General features: G+C 49.1%; 3 protein-coding genes across 3 annotated transcripts in view; 1 reads left to right on the plus strand and 2 right to left on the minus strand.

Moving 5' to 3' along the window:
• fam53c (family with sequence similarity 53 member C) overlaps positions 1-2,982 on the minus strand; it is a 13,505-nt gene extending 10,523 nt beyond the window's left edge. The window contains exon 1 of the mRNA XM_087847608.1: positions 2,571-2,982. The gene's annotated coding sequence lies outside the window, so the exon portion shown is untranslated. The remainder of the gene's footprint in view (positions 1-2,570) is intronic.
• Positions 2,983-3,857: 875 nt separating this feature from the next.
• Positions 3,858-7,425, minus strand: slbp2 (stem-loop binding protein 2). The gene is made up of 9 exons (XM_035915549.2): positions 7,265-7,425; positions 5,922-6,083; positions 5,740-5,820; positions 5,561-5,641; positions 5,272-5,415; positions 5,012-5,182; positions 4,772-4,931; positions 4,520-4,646; positions 3,858-4,255 (listed from the first exon to the last, which is right to left on the minus strand). Exons 1-9 carry the CDS (start codon positions 7,315-7,317, stop codon positions 4,197-4,199), a joined length of 1,038 nt encoding a protein of 345 aa, XP_035771442.1. The 5' UTR covers positions 7,318-7,425; the 3' UTR covers positions 3,858-4,196.
• Positions 7,426-8,371: 946 nt separating this feature from the next.
• Positions 8,372-11,112, plus strand: zmat2 (zinc finger, matrin-type 2). The gene is made up of 6 exons (XM_006808271.3): positions 8,372-8,469; positions 9,432-9,531; positions 9,611-9,734; positions 10,074-10,147; positions 10,268-10,413; positions 10,492-11,112. Exons 1-6 carry the CDS (start codon positions 8,452-8,454, stop codon positions 10,633-10,635), a joined length of 606 nt encoding a protein of 201 aa, XP_006808334.1. The 5' UTR covers positions 8,372-8,451; the 3' UTR covers positions 10,636-11,112.
• Positions 11,113-15,460: the final 4,348 nt, after the last annotated feature.

Raw genomic sequence — 15,460 nt, forward strand, 5'->3', positions numbered from 1 at the left:
GCCCACAAACAGCACTGGGAACCAGTCCCACAGTCAGATTCCTGTTTGGGATTGTTCGTCTGTGTGTGTATTGATCCTGCTTATCAGTTCTGGTTGCACTACAATCAGCTGATTGCAGGTCACGTGTCAGAGGAGGAGAACAGGTCTGCGGCGTGTAAACGTTCCTTTGACTTTTCTAGTTTAAAGTGGAGACTGCATCTGCACACACACCGTGCTAATGCTAAGCTAACGAAGAACCCGGCACAGCAGCCACAGCCTGACCTGAAGGTAGCAAACAGCCAGGCCGCAGCTACCTGCTCGTGTTTCTGCAGTAGAACACAATAGAAACTGAAATATCCTTTATTGTCCCTCGCTGTGGAAATAAAGTGTTTTTTCTTTGCTTTGTGCTCACACAACCCGTCGAAAGAGGAGGAAGACCTGCTGCTTCCTAATAGAGCACATTTCATAATGTTGTAAATCCAAACCCATCATGGATTCATGATCTGAATCCTGGGTTGTGTGAAATCCCAGAAATAAACCTTAGACAAAGTGAATCTGTGAACTAAGGTGTAGGTCTGTTAGGTTAGGTTGTGTTGATCCTCGAGTTGGGGGATTTGTGTTCATACTGGAGTCCAAAATTAAAACCAAGATGGACAAGAAAAGTTCAAATCATCAGGTGCTCAGTTTAGAAAAAAGAGAAAAGAAGAGGAAGAGAAACAAGCAACAGATGCAGGTAAGCAGATGTGTGATTGGATGATGGCAGGTCATCCTGAACCAATCAGAGTCAGAATACTTTATTAATCTTTAAGGAAATGATGTGAGTTACAGTTGCTCCAAGAAGAAATGGTAAAAATAGCAACAGTAACAGACTAACCTCCAAACAATATGTTACAGATTTTAATATTAATTAGTCATTGTTGATTCGTCCTGTTCTCATTGTATGAGGAATTATGATGGCTGTTTGTATACTATGCATACTCTCTCTCTCTTCATGAGTGTGTTTGTGTGTGTGTGTGTGGGCGCTGACCACTGCTGACCTGACCACAACAAAGAGGGGAAATTGCTCCAACGTGCACAAATATTTGACCACACAGAGTGCAATTAGTGACGGTGGAGACAATAACCTCAGAATGAACATCAATAAACTCTTCATTTTCACCCCTGTAAGAGACCCACGAAAACATCCACAGAGTGAAACGACTCAAAGACTAAAGACGCTACGACCAAACAGCCTGAAGAAACCACCGTGAACGACTGGAGGAAACACATCTGAGACCGACAAAAACAACAACAAAAAAGACTAAAGTGTGAAAAGGAGCTCACAGAGACTACAAACCACCTGCACCGCCGTCGAGGCGACATAAAACCACCCAGACCCCCAAAGCGACGCAGGAAAACTGCAGAACAAACACACGAGGCATACCCACATAACAACAGCAAGAGCCAGGACTGGAGATTCAATCGGAAAAGAAATGTCAAAAAGAGCAAAAACAAAAACCTGACAACAAAATTACACAAAAATAACCTCAAAAGGGATACAAGGTCCCAGAGATTAGTCTGGACCGCTCACCGCATGAAATTAGACTTTATTATGTCACACAGTTAACACTCATAATAATAACAATAACAGTTTCACTCCTTCATGTCGTTACTCTCCAGTTGCAGCCTTGCATCAGTGCTGTAACTGAGTACCGTTACTCCGTTACTCGTGGACCCCCTGGGGCTCCTGTAAACCAGGTCAGGGGCCAAGAACAGGGGACCATCACCCCGTCATCGGGGCGGAACCCCGGGGTCTGGTTAGCCCGGCTCTGCTGGGGGAATATCGGCTCGGGGTACATGCGGATGACAGTGAGCAGAGCCGAGCCGAGCCGGGCTGACCGAGGCCGGCGGGCACCCCCAACAGCTTGTTAGCTTGTGGCTAAGCATCCCATTGCTTTTAATGAGGGATGCTTTCCGCCCGTGTACCTGTCGGCCCGGTGGGCGGTGTGTTTGTGGAGGGTTACTCCATGAAAAAAAACACAAACCCCGGTTTGTGTTATGACGGCGGACCGTTACATCACCAGCAGTTCACCTGAGCCGTTAGCTCGCTGCTATAAATAACAAGTCATCCCGTTATTCCGCTCAAGGTCGGCACAATAAACTCAGCCATCTTGCTCGGAGGATGGGAGCCGCTGAGTGACGGCTTTGCCTCCTCCACCGCCTCCCGGGCTCCGGGGGCCCGTGCCGGGCTGCTAGCAGCGAACAGGGCGGCAGGTAGTAGCTAACGGCGGCTAACGGGTTAGCTGCTAGCTGACCCGTTAGCCGCCGTTAATGGTGTCACAAACAACCCACGAACATCACTGATGCTCCCGGTGTCTGTCCCGCCTCCGGCCATCACCCAGGCCAGGGCCGTCCGCACACACCGGACCCCTCACAGGCCCATGCTCAGCAGAACCACCGCAGGCCGTCAACAGCGATCGGAACAGCGGTGCTGACGGCGTGTGGCCGGCCCGAGAGCTCCCGGAGCGGCGAGAGGGGGAGACACACGGCGGGATGCTGCGGGACGGAGTCGGACACAAGTCCCGCTCCCTCCGGCCCGGCGCAGTGCTTACCTTGTCGGTTGACGGGGTGAGGCGGCTCCTGTGGCTGCAGCGGGCCGGCGAACGGCTCTGTGTTCGGTGTATCGACCCAGTATTATCGTCGAACACAGCGGACCGAAGCGGGAATCTAACCGCGCGGAGCGGGCATCGCAGGCTCCGGCACTGAGCCGCACATCTGCCTGGATCGGTGTCCGGTCTCCGTTATTAAAACATAATAATAATAACGAGGACTGCGCGCGCACACGCCCGTGAGCGGCGGGCATTCATAAATAACAGCTACGGTGCCAGCGGAGGAGGGGCGGGGCTTCAGCGCATCACCGGCACCTGCCGTTTATTTACGTCTGATCCTTTGATCCGGTCCGCAGTGCCGCCGCTCAGCACAGCCGAACCTGCCGCACGAACCCGGGGCGAATCTCCGAGAACGCTGCCGCGCGGGGCATGACGGGAGCTGGAGTCCGCGAAGGCTTGTTTACCGCCGCAGCTCGCGTTAAAGGGCAAACCCGCAGACACGGTGCGCGGACCGGGCCCGACCGGAGGTACCTCGGAAAACCGTGCAGACACCGGGACATTAAAAATAACGAAAAATGAGTAAAAATTGTGAAAACAAAAGAGTAGAGACTAAAAATTAATAAATAATACGTGGCTGAAACTTAAAAATTGATTCTCTTTATTAATATTATATTTTTAAAATCTGAATATTTTATAAACAAAGAGGAAGCAAAAAGACTTAAATAAGCTGTCAAATTTATTTTCACTGTACAAACTAAAATAAAACTGTTAGTGTTAAAATCTAGTTTAGAAATAAGGAGGAGTTCATCTTTAGGTTTTACTTATTTTTATTATTATTATTTTTAAAAACATACGCAAACCTGATAAAATGAGTGGATAGTCAGACCGAGTAAAAACCATTTATAGATTAAAAACAAATTTAATATTATTCAAAGCTGCATTTTAGAAGCAAGAACCAGATTTAAACGAGCCGCTTCTTCATCTTCTGCACATTTAAGGATTTTCTGTGAAAACAAACCCAGATATTCTGATGGGACAGAAGACAAACTTGTGTTTTGAGTCCAGGTTCTTACAGGTGCACACCCTCAGTGAACACCTCTGCATGTCCAACACTTTTATGGAGAGTAGAAGAAGAACGAGTCGGCCTGTGGGTCGGTAACACTTTATTTACGCCTTTATTAATCACATGGTTCAGCTTTGCTCTCGACAGTCAAGCAGCAAAAAAAGTAGGAAGAGTAAAAAGAAAACTCAAACACAAAGATGGCCGCTCCCCTCCACTCAGCAGGGGGTCGTTTTTGAGAAAAAACATGGCGGTGCGAGGGGGAGGAGCCTGAGCCAGACAGCAGAGCACGAAGGTGAAGGTGGAGCAACGACAACAAAGTGACACCAAAGTGAGTCGATACAGAAACGAGTGCAGAACAGGTGAGGAGTGCTTCATGAGGTCCAACGTTCAGGTGCATCAGAGTGTTCAGCTGTCCGCCCTGACGACGCGTTCACGAGCAGCCGGGAAACCTCAGCACCTGGGAAGGGGGGTGGCGGCCAATCGGATCCCTGCTGTCGTTCAGTTAATCTTCAGACACATTTAAAAAGACACGATGAGGAAACGAGGGCGAGGACTGCGTCGGGTGGTCAGTACGGGTTCCACAGGAGCTGGTCAGAGAACACAGGGACCTGCTGGTCATCAGAGTCTGCACGGAGAAACAAGATGGCGGTGAGCCGACAAACAGGAAGTGAGCACAACTTTTTTATTCAAGTAAAAGTACTCAAAGTAAAAGTGGATCCTGTTTGTTGTCAAAGCTAAACGAACCGTGCAAGTAACACAAACACCTGCAAATTCGACTTCAGTACAAATACTTAGTTACTTCCCACCTCTGGATCTGACCAAGCCCCGCCCCAAACCAGCCAGCAGGCTCGCCCTCAGGAGTCGCCCCCTGCTGGCTGAGGTACCTCACCTTGGCCGTGGTCCGTTTCCATCAGGAGATGGAGCCAGTCGGTCATGCTGTCATCGGTGGTCAGCTGACTGCTGAGTGAGTAGTTCAGGCCTGGAGGAGAGCGAAGCGCCCGGCGGCTCGCCTCCGGCTGACGGGAAACAAACACAGGAATGAATAAAGTCACCGATCAGCTGATGCTGTGTTTTACAGAGGACGTTAAATAACGTTAACGCATCTTTAATGAGCCGAAGAATTTGATTGGTGACTGATTACCGGCGTCACGGGGACGGTCCAGGCTCCAGGCAGCGCTGAGGGCGTGGCGGCCAGCAGAGGAGACACAGAGGAGACTTTAGATGCTGGCGTCTCCTTCTCTCTCTGCTCATCTCCAACATTCTCAAAGAGGTCAGAGGTCATCTTCTCCAGCTGACTCTGCCTAAAGAGAGGAAACACTGATGATGTCACAGAAAGGCCTCAGCTGACGAGGATCATTTTCTGGCGCTGGGTTCCACCTACAGCTGCTCCACGGGGTCCGGCGTGTCGGCGGCGTCCGGCTGGGCGCCGGTCGGAGGGTCCCACAGGTGCAGCGCTCGCCTCCACAGACGCACTTGCATGTCCCAGGAGCGCCGGCTGTACTTCCTGTACTTGTTAGGAGTGGAGGGGTGGAGCTTAGGATCCCTCAGGTGTCTGAGGAGGAGAGAAACCAGAGAGGCGTGTCAGCGTCGACGTTTGAGGAACCGTCATCCGATTCTCGGCGCCATGCTGCGGGTTTTTACTTGGGGACTTGCTGGATGTAGTTCTGGTATCCGCTGGTGTTCTTGCCGTACTGGATCTGTTTCTGCCGCCGTTTCAGAACCGCGGCGTTGGTCTCCGTGTTGGTCGGGTCCGGCAGGCGGGGGTAACAGCGGCTGATGTGGGGCCTTCACAGAGCCGCAAATTAAACACGGAAACCCAGCGAAGAAGAGACTCCAGCAGCGAGCAGTGCTGCAGGGGCGTGGCCTACTGCCACCTGATGCAGGTGATGCACCGAGCAGGCCAGAACCTCTGAATGTCCCTCGTACTCACCTCCTGCTGTCCACGTCGTCCGTCCCCACGGCCACGCTGCTCGTGGACACTTTGAGGATGCAGCGCTCCAGGATGGAGGACCTGAGGAAGAACACCTGTGGTGACCTTCAGGTCTCAGTCACGCAGGATCAGCTGACCCTGATCACGGCTCGTTAGTCTGGATTAAAGAAGCCAAATACCTGCGTGGTTTGCCGCTGATGACTCGCTCTTGTCCTCGCATGCCACCGGCGCCACGAGGAGACGGTATCGGAGAGACGTTACTGCAAAGAAGAGAAAAGCGTCAGGAGAACCCACGGCCTGCAGAGGGCGCCGTCTCTGCCGCGCTACACTGACCCCGCCCCTCTGCAGGAGAATTTCATACCTGACCAGGCTGTCGTACACGGAGCTGCAGCCGGGGAGCAGCCACGGCTCGGGGGCGGAGCATCCCGAGGCGGTGGTGGTCAGCACCGGGTCAGAAAGGCTGTTCCACATGGCCGCCGACCAGCCCTTGGCGCAGACACACGACCACGGGCTGAAGAGGAAGCTGCAAGCAGACACACCCGGTTTAGAGTCCAGGTGAGACGAGCTCACCTCAGGTCACTGAGCGATTCAGAGCCCTCAGAGGGTCGCTGACCCCCCTCGTCAGAGTCGTTGTGTTACACAATGATGGGGGGTTAAGATCTCAGGATTCACACCTGGACTCATCCAGGCCGACGAGACCCCTCCCTCCACCCCCTCCTCACTGCTTTCAGCCCAGGTTTCTGTTTGTGGACGAGCGCCATGAAGAAACTCTACATCATTTCCTGTTTCTGTTGCTACGCGAGCGGTCACACGTCTGTCAGCCTCATCCTGAGACGTCAGCACCCCCGTCTCAGCACGCAGATGTTACAGATGTTTTCAGTCACTGATGGAACAGCTCATATTAATAAACTACACAAAGCTGGACCACACGTCCTGAGTGCGTCCCTGCTCACCTGTGAGCTCGGCCTCGTCACGAGTCGCACTCATGTCTGGACACGAGGTCACAGCTCAGGTCCTTCGTCACTGACTCGCAGCTTCCAGCTGCTGCTTTCAGAGTTTAAGCGTGTTTAAAGTCAGTGCAGAGGTTCCACAGTCTGAGGCGGCGTGCGCCAAACACTCACTGCTCATATTCAAACTGACATAAATAAGTTGTTGGTCTATCATGTGTGACGTTTCCTCATGAATGATATCCAGTCATGTTGAGCCACAAACTGCATTCCTGTAACAGGGTGGAAGCACCAATCAGTGACTTGTGTTCACCTTTATCCGTCCAGTTAAAAAAAAAAATCTTTTTTTTTTAAGAGTAACCTGGCCGCCAGGACCGTGCTCACCGACACGCGTAGAGATGTTACACATAAACACCAAAAACATTGGAAATCAGTTTCTGGCACAACACCGGCAGCCTGGCAGCAAGACCCGGGCAGAGGAAGCCTCGGGTCCCCGCTGCAGGTACAGAGCACACAGGTGAGTCCGCAAACTCATACCGAGAGCTGACGTCACGAAGCGCAGACCCAGCGCGTGTTTAAAGAGAACAAATAGCCGGAAACCACACGAGACGAAGCCGCCCGAGAACATGTCCGCGGTTCGGCTGCTTCGGCCGCTCAACTTCACAAAGACGCCAAACAAACGGAACACGAACAGGTGCAGCTGAGAATCCCAGCTGTGATTGGCTGAGCTCAGCTGCAGGTGAGGACACACTCGTACCTGGAGGACAGCGGCGGGCTCTGCTCTGCCGGTTCCACTCTGCTCGCGGACATCTTCGGACTCACAGAACACGTCGGTCCGCTCTCACAGCCTTTAATGAGCGGCACCTGGAGCGGAGGGGGCGGGGCCGCGAGGAGGGCGGGGCCTCACCTTAGCGCTTTAAAATGAACCTGGTTACGCTAACAGTTTTCTATTTCAGGAATTACATTAAATTTATTGCTCTAAACAATAAATAAAGTAAATAAAGTCAGAAACATATTTATGGCTGTTTCTAAGATCAGTGCTGCAGTCAGGCCTGTTTCTGCTGTTTCAGCTTATTCAGAATATCACAGCGAGCCAGTTTCCTCATCCTATCACTGATACAGTCAAACAGTATTTAATCCTCCATATTTATCACGTTAGACATTTTTCCAACCCATCAAAAACTCTTGAAAGAGCTCATTGATGATCTGCAGAGGAACGGTGCTCATCCCAGTACAGAAACAACTTTAGTGGAGCTCATAAAGGATCTTCTTATGTTCTAACTTTCTGCTTCTTAACTCAGATCAAACTGAGGTCATTGTACTCGGCGCTGAAAAGCTTAGAAATATGGTCTCTAACCAGATTCTTACTCTGGATGGCATTACCTTGGCCTCCAGTAACACTGTGAGGAACCTTGGAGTCATTTTTGACCAGGATATGTCCTTCAACGCACATATTAAACAAATATGTAAGACTGCTTTCTTCCATTTGTGCAACATCTCTAAAGTTAGAAATATCCTGTCTCAGAGTGACGCTGAAAAACTAGTTCATGCATTTATTACTTCCAGGCTGGGCGACTGTAATTCATTATTATCAGGAAGTCCTAAAAACTCCCTGAAAAACCTTCAGCTAATCCAAAATGCTGCAGCAAGAGTCCTGACAGGTCCTGACGCTGAGCTCAGAGCTCGCTGCCGTCAGTGCTCCAGGCGTCGTGCAGATGTGCAGGCTGGTAAACCTGCTGAGACTGAAGCAGTGATGGTTTGATGAAGGCTTCGTTCTGTCCTCGCGGGTGTTGATGGGATTTATTTTGACCAAATCTGTTTCCTGTCCGCGCTGGGGCCTCATATCCTCACCTCCTCTTTTCCTGTAGGTGGCGCTCTTTCTATCTCTGTTGAAAAAAATGACGCTACAGCGGCTGCTGTCATTTCCGGTCACAAGTAAACAAGATGGCGTCAGGCAGCGGGGTGAGTTTCTGAGCGTTTCTTCTTCTTTAGAGAAAACACATGAAAGCTCGGCGGTGTGAGCAGGGCGTGTATCACTCTCGGGATTTGTCGTAGTCGGGGTTGTTACCGGGTCCAGTTCAAGCCGGTTCTCCGTCTTTAGACAGCTGTTTGCAGCGCGCTTAGCTAGCAGCAGCTAGCATGCTAACCGTGACCCTGTTCAGCGTTTCCGGTTTCATTCCAGACGTTTTCTAAACGTTATTCCAGTGCTCGTTAACCCACTCTCTGCTGCTTGGCACTTCGTGTTTGTTCTTGTCCCTCCTGCAGCACGGAAAGAGATTAGCTGATCAGTGTTAGCATGTTAGCGCAAGCGGTGTGACTTCCGGCCTGTCAAAATAAAAGCTTTACCTCAAAACAAGGAATACAGCTCAGGCTTGAATTAAAATGTTTTTATTTCAGATATAAAGACTTGCTGCTTTTCTGACTTTAAGATGATCTGTATTTTAGTGATAAGCCACATGTTTGATTTGTAGAGAGAGGTGGCAGCAGGTGAAAGTTAGACGTCTTTATTTTCAGAATCAGAATCACGTTTATTGGTCGTGTATATGTGCAAACACATTCAAGGAGTTTGGTTCCAGTTGAACCTCAAGCACAGCAATGTAAATCACAACAATATGTAAACCACCCAATGCGCGCACACACATATATCTGTCTATGTATGTATGTGTATATATATGTATATACATCCGTAAATACCCAGTCTAAATCTTATATACATCAAATAGAGGATGACAGAAGTTTAGCAGTTAAAAATAAAAGCTGGAGCTCAGACCGTGTTTTAACCTCTGAATGGGGACTAATCAATAATACCAGAAATGATTAATGATTTCATGTCACTGAATCAATGTTTCTTGTGATTTCCACTCTGTGATCAGCTCTGACAGGAAGTGCGCGCGGTAACAGCAGCGTCTCTCTTTCTCTTCCAGTCGAGTAAAAACGACTTCCGGCGGAAATGGGACAAAGACGAGTACGAGAACCTCGCCCAGAAACGTCTGGTGGAGGAGAGGGAGCGCGAGCGGCGAGATGGTAAGCACATCAGCCGCTCAGAGGGAGGAGCTTAGGCTTTCACTTTCTGTATTAACCTGTCACATGTTGGCACCTTCAGGAAAAACGGCGCCGCCGGTCAAGCGGGACCTCCTGCGTCACCGGGACTACAAGGTGGACCTGGAGTCCAAGCTGGGGAAGACCATCGTCATCACCAAGACCACGCCGCAGGCCGAGATGGGCGGGTAAGACCAGAGTCACACGCCATCGTCTCTTCAAGTTGTCGTGCAGACTGAGAACAAAACAAAAGCTGAACGACGTGATGTGTGATGTCACAGGTCAGCTGCAGCTGCTTTACAGGTGAAAATATGGCGTGATGAAGGCTCACTCACTGACAAGGAGGTCAGTGTCAGGACAAGCTCCGCCCACACTGTCAGCTGAGATCAGTAGAGCTCTGTTCTGTCACACAAACGTATCTGATGACCTCACTCAAAGTCTGGGCTGCTCAGCTGCTGCCGCCATTCTCCTTATATAGGCAGAGCAAGAACATACAGGTGACCTTTTCTCTTCCTTTGGTGTTTCAGGTATTACTGCAACGTGTGCGACTGTGTGGTCAAAGACTCCATCAACTTCCTGGATCACATCAACGGCAAAAAACGTGAGTTCACAGCCAAAAACACCTGATCAGAGAGGAGGCTTTTATTTTGAAAATCGTGTCACGCACATCATGGCTGATGTTCTTCAGTGTGAACAGCAGGTGGTGTGTGTGTGTGAGCAGATCAGAGGAACCTGGGCATGTCGATGCGGGTGGAGCGCTCGTCTCTTGATCAGGTGAAGAAGAGATTCGAGGTGAACAAGAAGAAGTTGGAGGAGAAGCAGAAGGAGTACGACTTCGAGGAGCGCATGAAGGAGCTGCGGGAGGAGGTGAGGAGGAGTTTTATGGATCTCGTGAGGCTTTCGGGACGAGCGCGTTCCTCACGGGTGTCTGTGCTGCGTCTTTAGGAGGAGAAGGCGAAGGCGTACAAGAAGGAGAAGCAGAAGGAGCGGAAGCGACGGGCAGAGGAGGACGTGGACTTCGAGGAGGACGAAGAGATGGCGGCAGTGATGGGCTTCTCTGGTTTCGGCTCGTCCAAGAAGAGCCACTGAAGCTCCGCCTCTCCCAGGCAGGAAGCAGGTTTCTACCCCGCCCTCTCTACATCAGGCGGAGGTTCGGACTTAGGGGGAGTGGCATCGGCGCTCGTCTTGGACTCTTACTTTGTTATTCACAGCCAGACTTTTATTTTGTTAGTCCATTCAGATGTAATCAGCTGCTTCCTGCCGCTTGCTGGATGCTGATTAAGTGTTTCTTAAATCCTGCAAGCAGTAAATACAACAGGTCAGAGGTCGGACAGGAAGTAGCTGTCAGCAGTGAGGTGTTCAAGGCTGCACAGAAAACATCTGAAATTTTAACTTTTGATTTCCTCGGGTTTGTGTTTGGGCTTCTTCACATAAAGTTTTGATTCAAACACACAAAACGTAAAACTTTATTTAAAGCACAGTTCAGACAGTTTGATCCCCGTCTGTATCCGCCCCTAGGCATGCTGGGAAATTCAAATTGTAATAAACAGTTTTTGTTTTTTTAAATTTCTGATTGTTGTTTGTGTCAGTGAACGCACCACAGAACCCAGGCTGTTTGTTCCAGACATCAGTGTGACCTTTCAAGAGTGACACTCATTCAAGGTCAGAGGTCATCTTGCAGGAGCTCTCCTCTCTTGATCTCCTCCATACCTGCTTCATGCCCTGGAGGACGGGGCTGTGGCCCCCCCACACCCTCTAGTAGATCATTACATGAAGGAACCTTTTAAAAACAAGCGTCCATGCTCACAGGTGCACACACGGGTGCTCACACACACAAACTACACCCTTTTTGGCTCCTACCTCAAAGCACACTGTGGGCTGTCGATCTTACGTGCTGCACAATAATGTTTAATATTTAGTATTTACTGTCATATTCACATAGATCATCATGATGTTGTTTATTGTATTGCTCTCGTCTTCTTCTGCTTGTTTTCTTTTTTTCTTTCTCAACAGGTGATCGATGGATGGATTTTTTGTCTATTTGTTTTGTTGGTTTTTGTTTTTTGCCCTTTATCCCCGTCCCTCTACTCCGCTGTTTTTCTTTCCCTCTTTCTTTTCCACAGTCAAGTCTGTCCCGTATCTAACAAGTGAAAATAAAAAATAAAATAAACAATAAAAGGTGAATCAAATAGACCAATAAGGCAAAGCTGGGATGGTCCATTTGGTAAAGTAAATCCGTCGGGCATCTTTCTAATTCTGATGCAAAAGAGCCGAACAGGACCGGCAACAACAATAAAAACGTCATTGATCAGTAATAATCCGATCGAGTCGCTCACACAGGCCCAAGTTCTGCTGTCCATACACTGATCGCTTATTGTGATTGGTCTAATGCTGCTGGCTCCGCCCCATTCATGTGAACGTGCAGGTTAAACTCCTCATTGTACAGGAAGTGCTGCAACCATCCCAACATCCAATCACAGGACAGAGATTATCATTTCCCCTCTGTGTGTGTGTGTGTGTGTGTGTGTGTCAGCAATCAGCCAATAGCATTAATAGAAAATCTCTTGTTTAAAACAGTCGACCTCGATCAGAGTCAGCAGACATGAAGATCATTCAGAGAAAACCAGCCTCATCCCTGCTGCTCGCTCAGGTGTGCAGACGTTAGTCTGACCCAACAGGTGCAGTTACAGGGCTGACACACTAGAGGGCGCCACGCAGAGCTGTGGGTCCGTCAGCCTCCTGCAGATTTGAGCTCTTCTACAATGTTTGTGGAAGTGTGTGAAGAAGATGCAGCAGGAAGCGAGTTTCTCACTTCATCATAAAGAGAGAGCGACCAGGGTGGCTGTAGGTGGAGCAGGTCACCTACTAATAAGAGGGCTGGTGGTTTGATCCCCACCCGCTCCGCCCACATGCATCCTTCCTCTCTGCGTTTACCAAACATCGCCTGCTGCGGTCCGACGCAGCGACACCTGAGCGACGCTCTCTACTCCCACCAACCTGAGCAGCTTTTATTTGACTCGTGTTTCTGACGTGAATCCACAAAACAAACAGATTCCAGATTCCCTCGTACGTCTGCCTCTCTCACCTGAGTCTGCAGCAGAGTCAGTGTGAGGTCAGGTGACCCACGGAGACGCCTTCAGCTCCGCGCTGAGGCTCGTGTCAGCAGCTCGGATCGAGAAGTCGCTGCAGAAACGCACATTTTTACTTCCACATCGTCAAAACTGGAGTTAGAGATTGAGTCAGCGGGAGCGCTGAAAGATTTCTGCAGCGCCATCAAAACAGGAACGCCGAGGCCGCTGATCACACAGAATACCGGCCCTCAGTGTAAACTGAAACAGCTCAGCCACGTGTCCTGTCAAACAGCCATGAGGTCAAAGGTTAAGTTAGTGGGACTGAAGGATCCACGCATTGGACAGAGAAACCGAGGCTCCACGGTGCCACGTCCACCTCTTGTATACTAACTACGTGTCCACATACTTTTGGTACATTTTTCTTTTTTGTTTTCATCGCTCCGACTGATCGTGACCTCAGGACTGATTATTATTTATTAACCATTAACCTGGTTTAAAATTAAAACCTGAGCTCATTTTCTGGAGTGTGGTTTTCCTCAGGTCGCCTGTGTCAGACCTCATGCACCGTTTTCTTTTCTTGGCACTGCGGTTGAAACTGAGTTTGATCAACAGGAAGTAGAACAGGAAGTGTGGTTTGTTTCCTCTCAGCGCTGCTGATTAATGACCAGAACAAACAGCAGCTGCAGCAGCTGGTTCACGCTCGCTGCAGGCACCACATGGCACGTACTGCAACCAAAAACACAACATCTGCAACTAAACACAATATCTGCAAGCAAAAACACAACATCTGCAACTAAACACAACATCTGCAACTAAACACAACATCTGCAACCAAAAACACAACATCTGCAACCAAAAACACGACATCTGCAACTAAACACGACATCTGCAACTAAACACGACATCTGCAAGCAAAAACACGACATCTGCAACCAAAAACACAACATCTGCAACTAAACACAACATCTGCAACTAAACACGACATCTGCAAGCAAAAACACGACATTTGCAACTAAACACAACATCTGCAACTAAACACAACATCTGCAACCAAAAACACAACATCTGCAAGCAAAAACACGACATCTGCAACCAAAAACACAACATCTGCAACTAAACACGACATCTGCAACTAAACACGACATCTGCAACCAAAAACACAACATCTGCAACCAAAAACACAACATCTGCAACTAAACACAACATCTGCAACTAAACACGACATCTGCAAGCAAAAACACGACATTTGCAACTAAACACAACATCTGCAACTAAACACAACATCTGCAACCAAAAACACAACATCTGCAACCAAACACGACATCTGCAACTAAACACAACATCTGCAACTAAACACAACATCTGCAACTAAACACAACATCTGCAACAAAAACACAACATCTGCAACTAAACACAACATCTGCAACTAAACACAACATCTGCAACAAAAACACAACATCTGCAACCAAACACGACATCTGAAACCAAAAACACAACATCTGCAACTAAACACAACATCTGCAACCAAAAACACGACATCTGCAACCAAACACGACATCTGCAACCAAAAACACAACATCTGCAACCAAACACGACATCTGCAACTAAACACGACATCTGCAACTAAACACGACATCTGCAACTAAACACGACATCTGCAACCAAACACAGCAACATGTGTTTGCAGATGTTGTATTTTGGTGTTTTTGTTTGTTTGTGACTCATTTGTCATTTTTTAAAAATAAAGTAATTAAACAAACGCTGTTGCTTCCTGAAATGGTCCAATCAGGAGCCAGAAGGCTGTGATGGAGGCGGGGTTTTGTTTTTCACGCTGCAGCGAGCCGTTACCGTCAGCTGCCACCGCCTCTTTTACATGTCTGCTCTCCCATCATGCACCTCTGCCATGGTGCTGCATGCTCCTGAGCCACTGAGCCATGTGACCTCAGGGAAGGAGGAGGAAGCAGACGAGGGGCTTTCCTGAGCTAAACTTAGTGTGAAGAAGTGAAACATGAGCGCATCCATCACTCCATCCTTATCTCCAGTTTGTATGGAGACACATTAGTGCCAAAGCATCCATGAGTTTAAACGACTCAGGTGAGACTTCAAAGTGGGACGACGTGTTTCTGAGTTTATCGTTTCATTTAAAACTGACGTTTTAAAACATCATCGGTGTCGGCGTCCATGATTGGCTGGGACGGACCACCTCCATTGTGGTGGAGCTGTAACCTGCACGTGTGGACGGCACGCCAGCAGGTTTCTGGGAGTGTTCCTGAGACTCATGTGCTGAAGCTCACGGTCATCGGCCTCGTCCCACAGAGAGTCCTCCAGCTTCTCTGAGTACGCTGATGAACTGTTCACGGTGAGGAACATGATTCATGTTGGTGAAGCTCTGAGAACCTCTTTTTATCCCCGATCATGTGACCGAGCTGCTGACAGGTCACATGATCAGCTGGTAAATCTTCCTCCGCCTCTTCAGCACGAGCTTTTCATTCTCTCACTTTAATCTTTTGTTTTCTGTGTTCGATCACGAATAAAATATGAGCTCTTGTTTTCGTCCCGGCTTTTTCAGGTTTGCTCTGAGCGGTGCAGTTCCTGTGACGTCCAGCAGAGGCAGCAGTGAGCCCGTCCCCATAGACCCCCATGTTAAACAGCAGATGTAAACATTTCACAGCCCGATACACAAACTGTTTTGGTAAACAATACTTTTACTTTGAATACTTGGAGTACATTTTTCAGAGGTGCCATGACTGCACAGATGCATGCTGGGTAACGACCCTGGCCTTCGGCGCTGATGGAGGCCCTCCGTTGGGCTGACCCGGGGTCAGGGCAGTGCCAGCTGATCC

This window comes from Neolamprologus brichardi, chromosome 10, assembly GCF_056152115.1.
Source record: "Neolamprologus brichardi isolate AB-2024 chromosome 10, ASM5615211v1, whole genome shotgun sequence".
NCBI lineage: Eukaryota > Metazoa > Chordata > Actinopteri > Cichliformes > Cichlidae > Neolamprologus > Neolamprologus brichardi.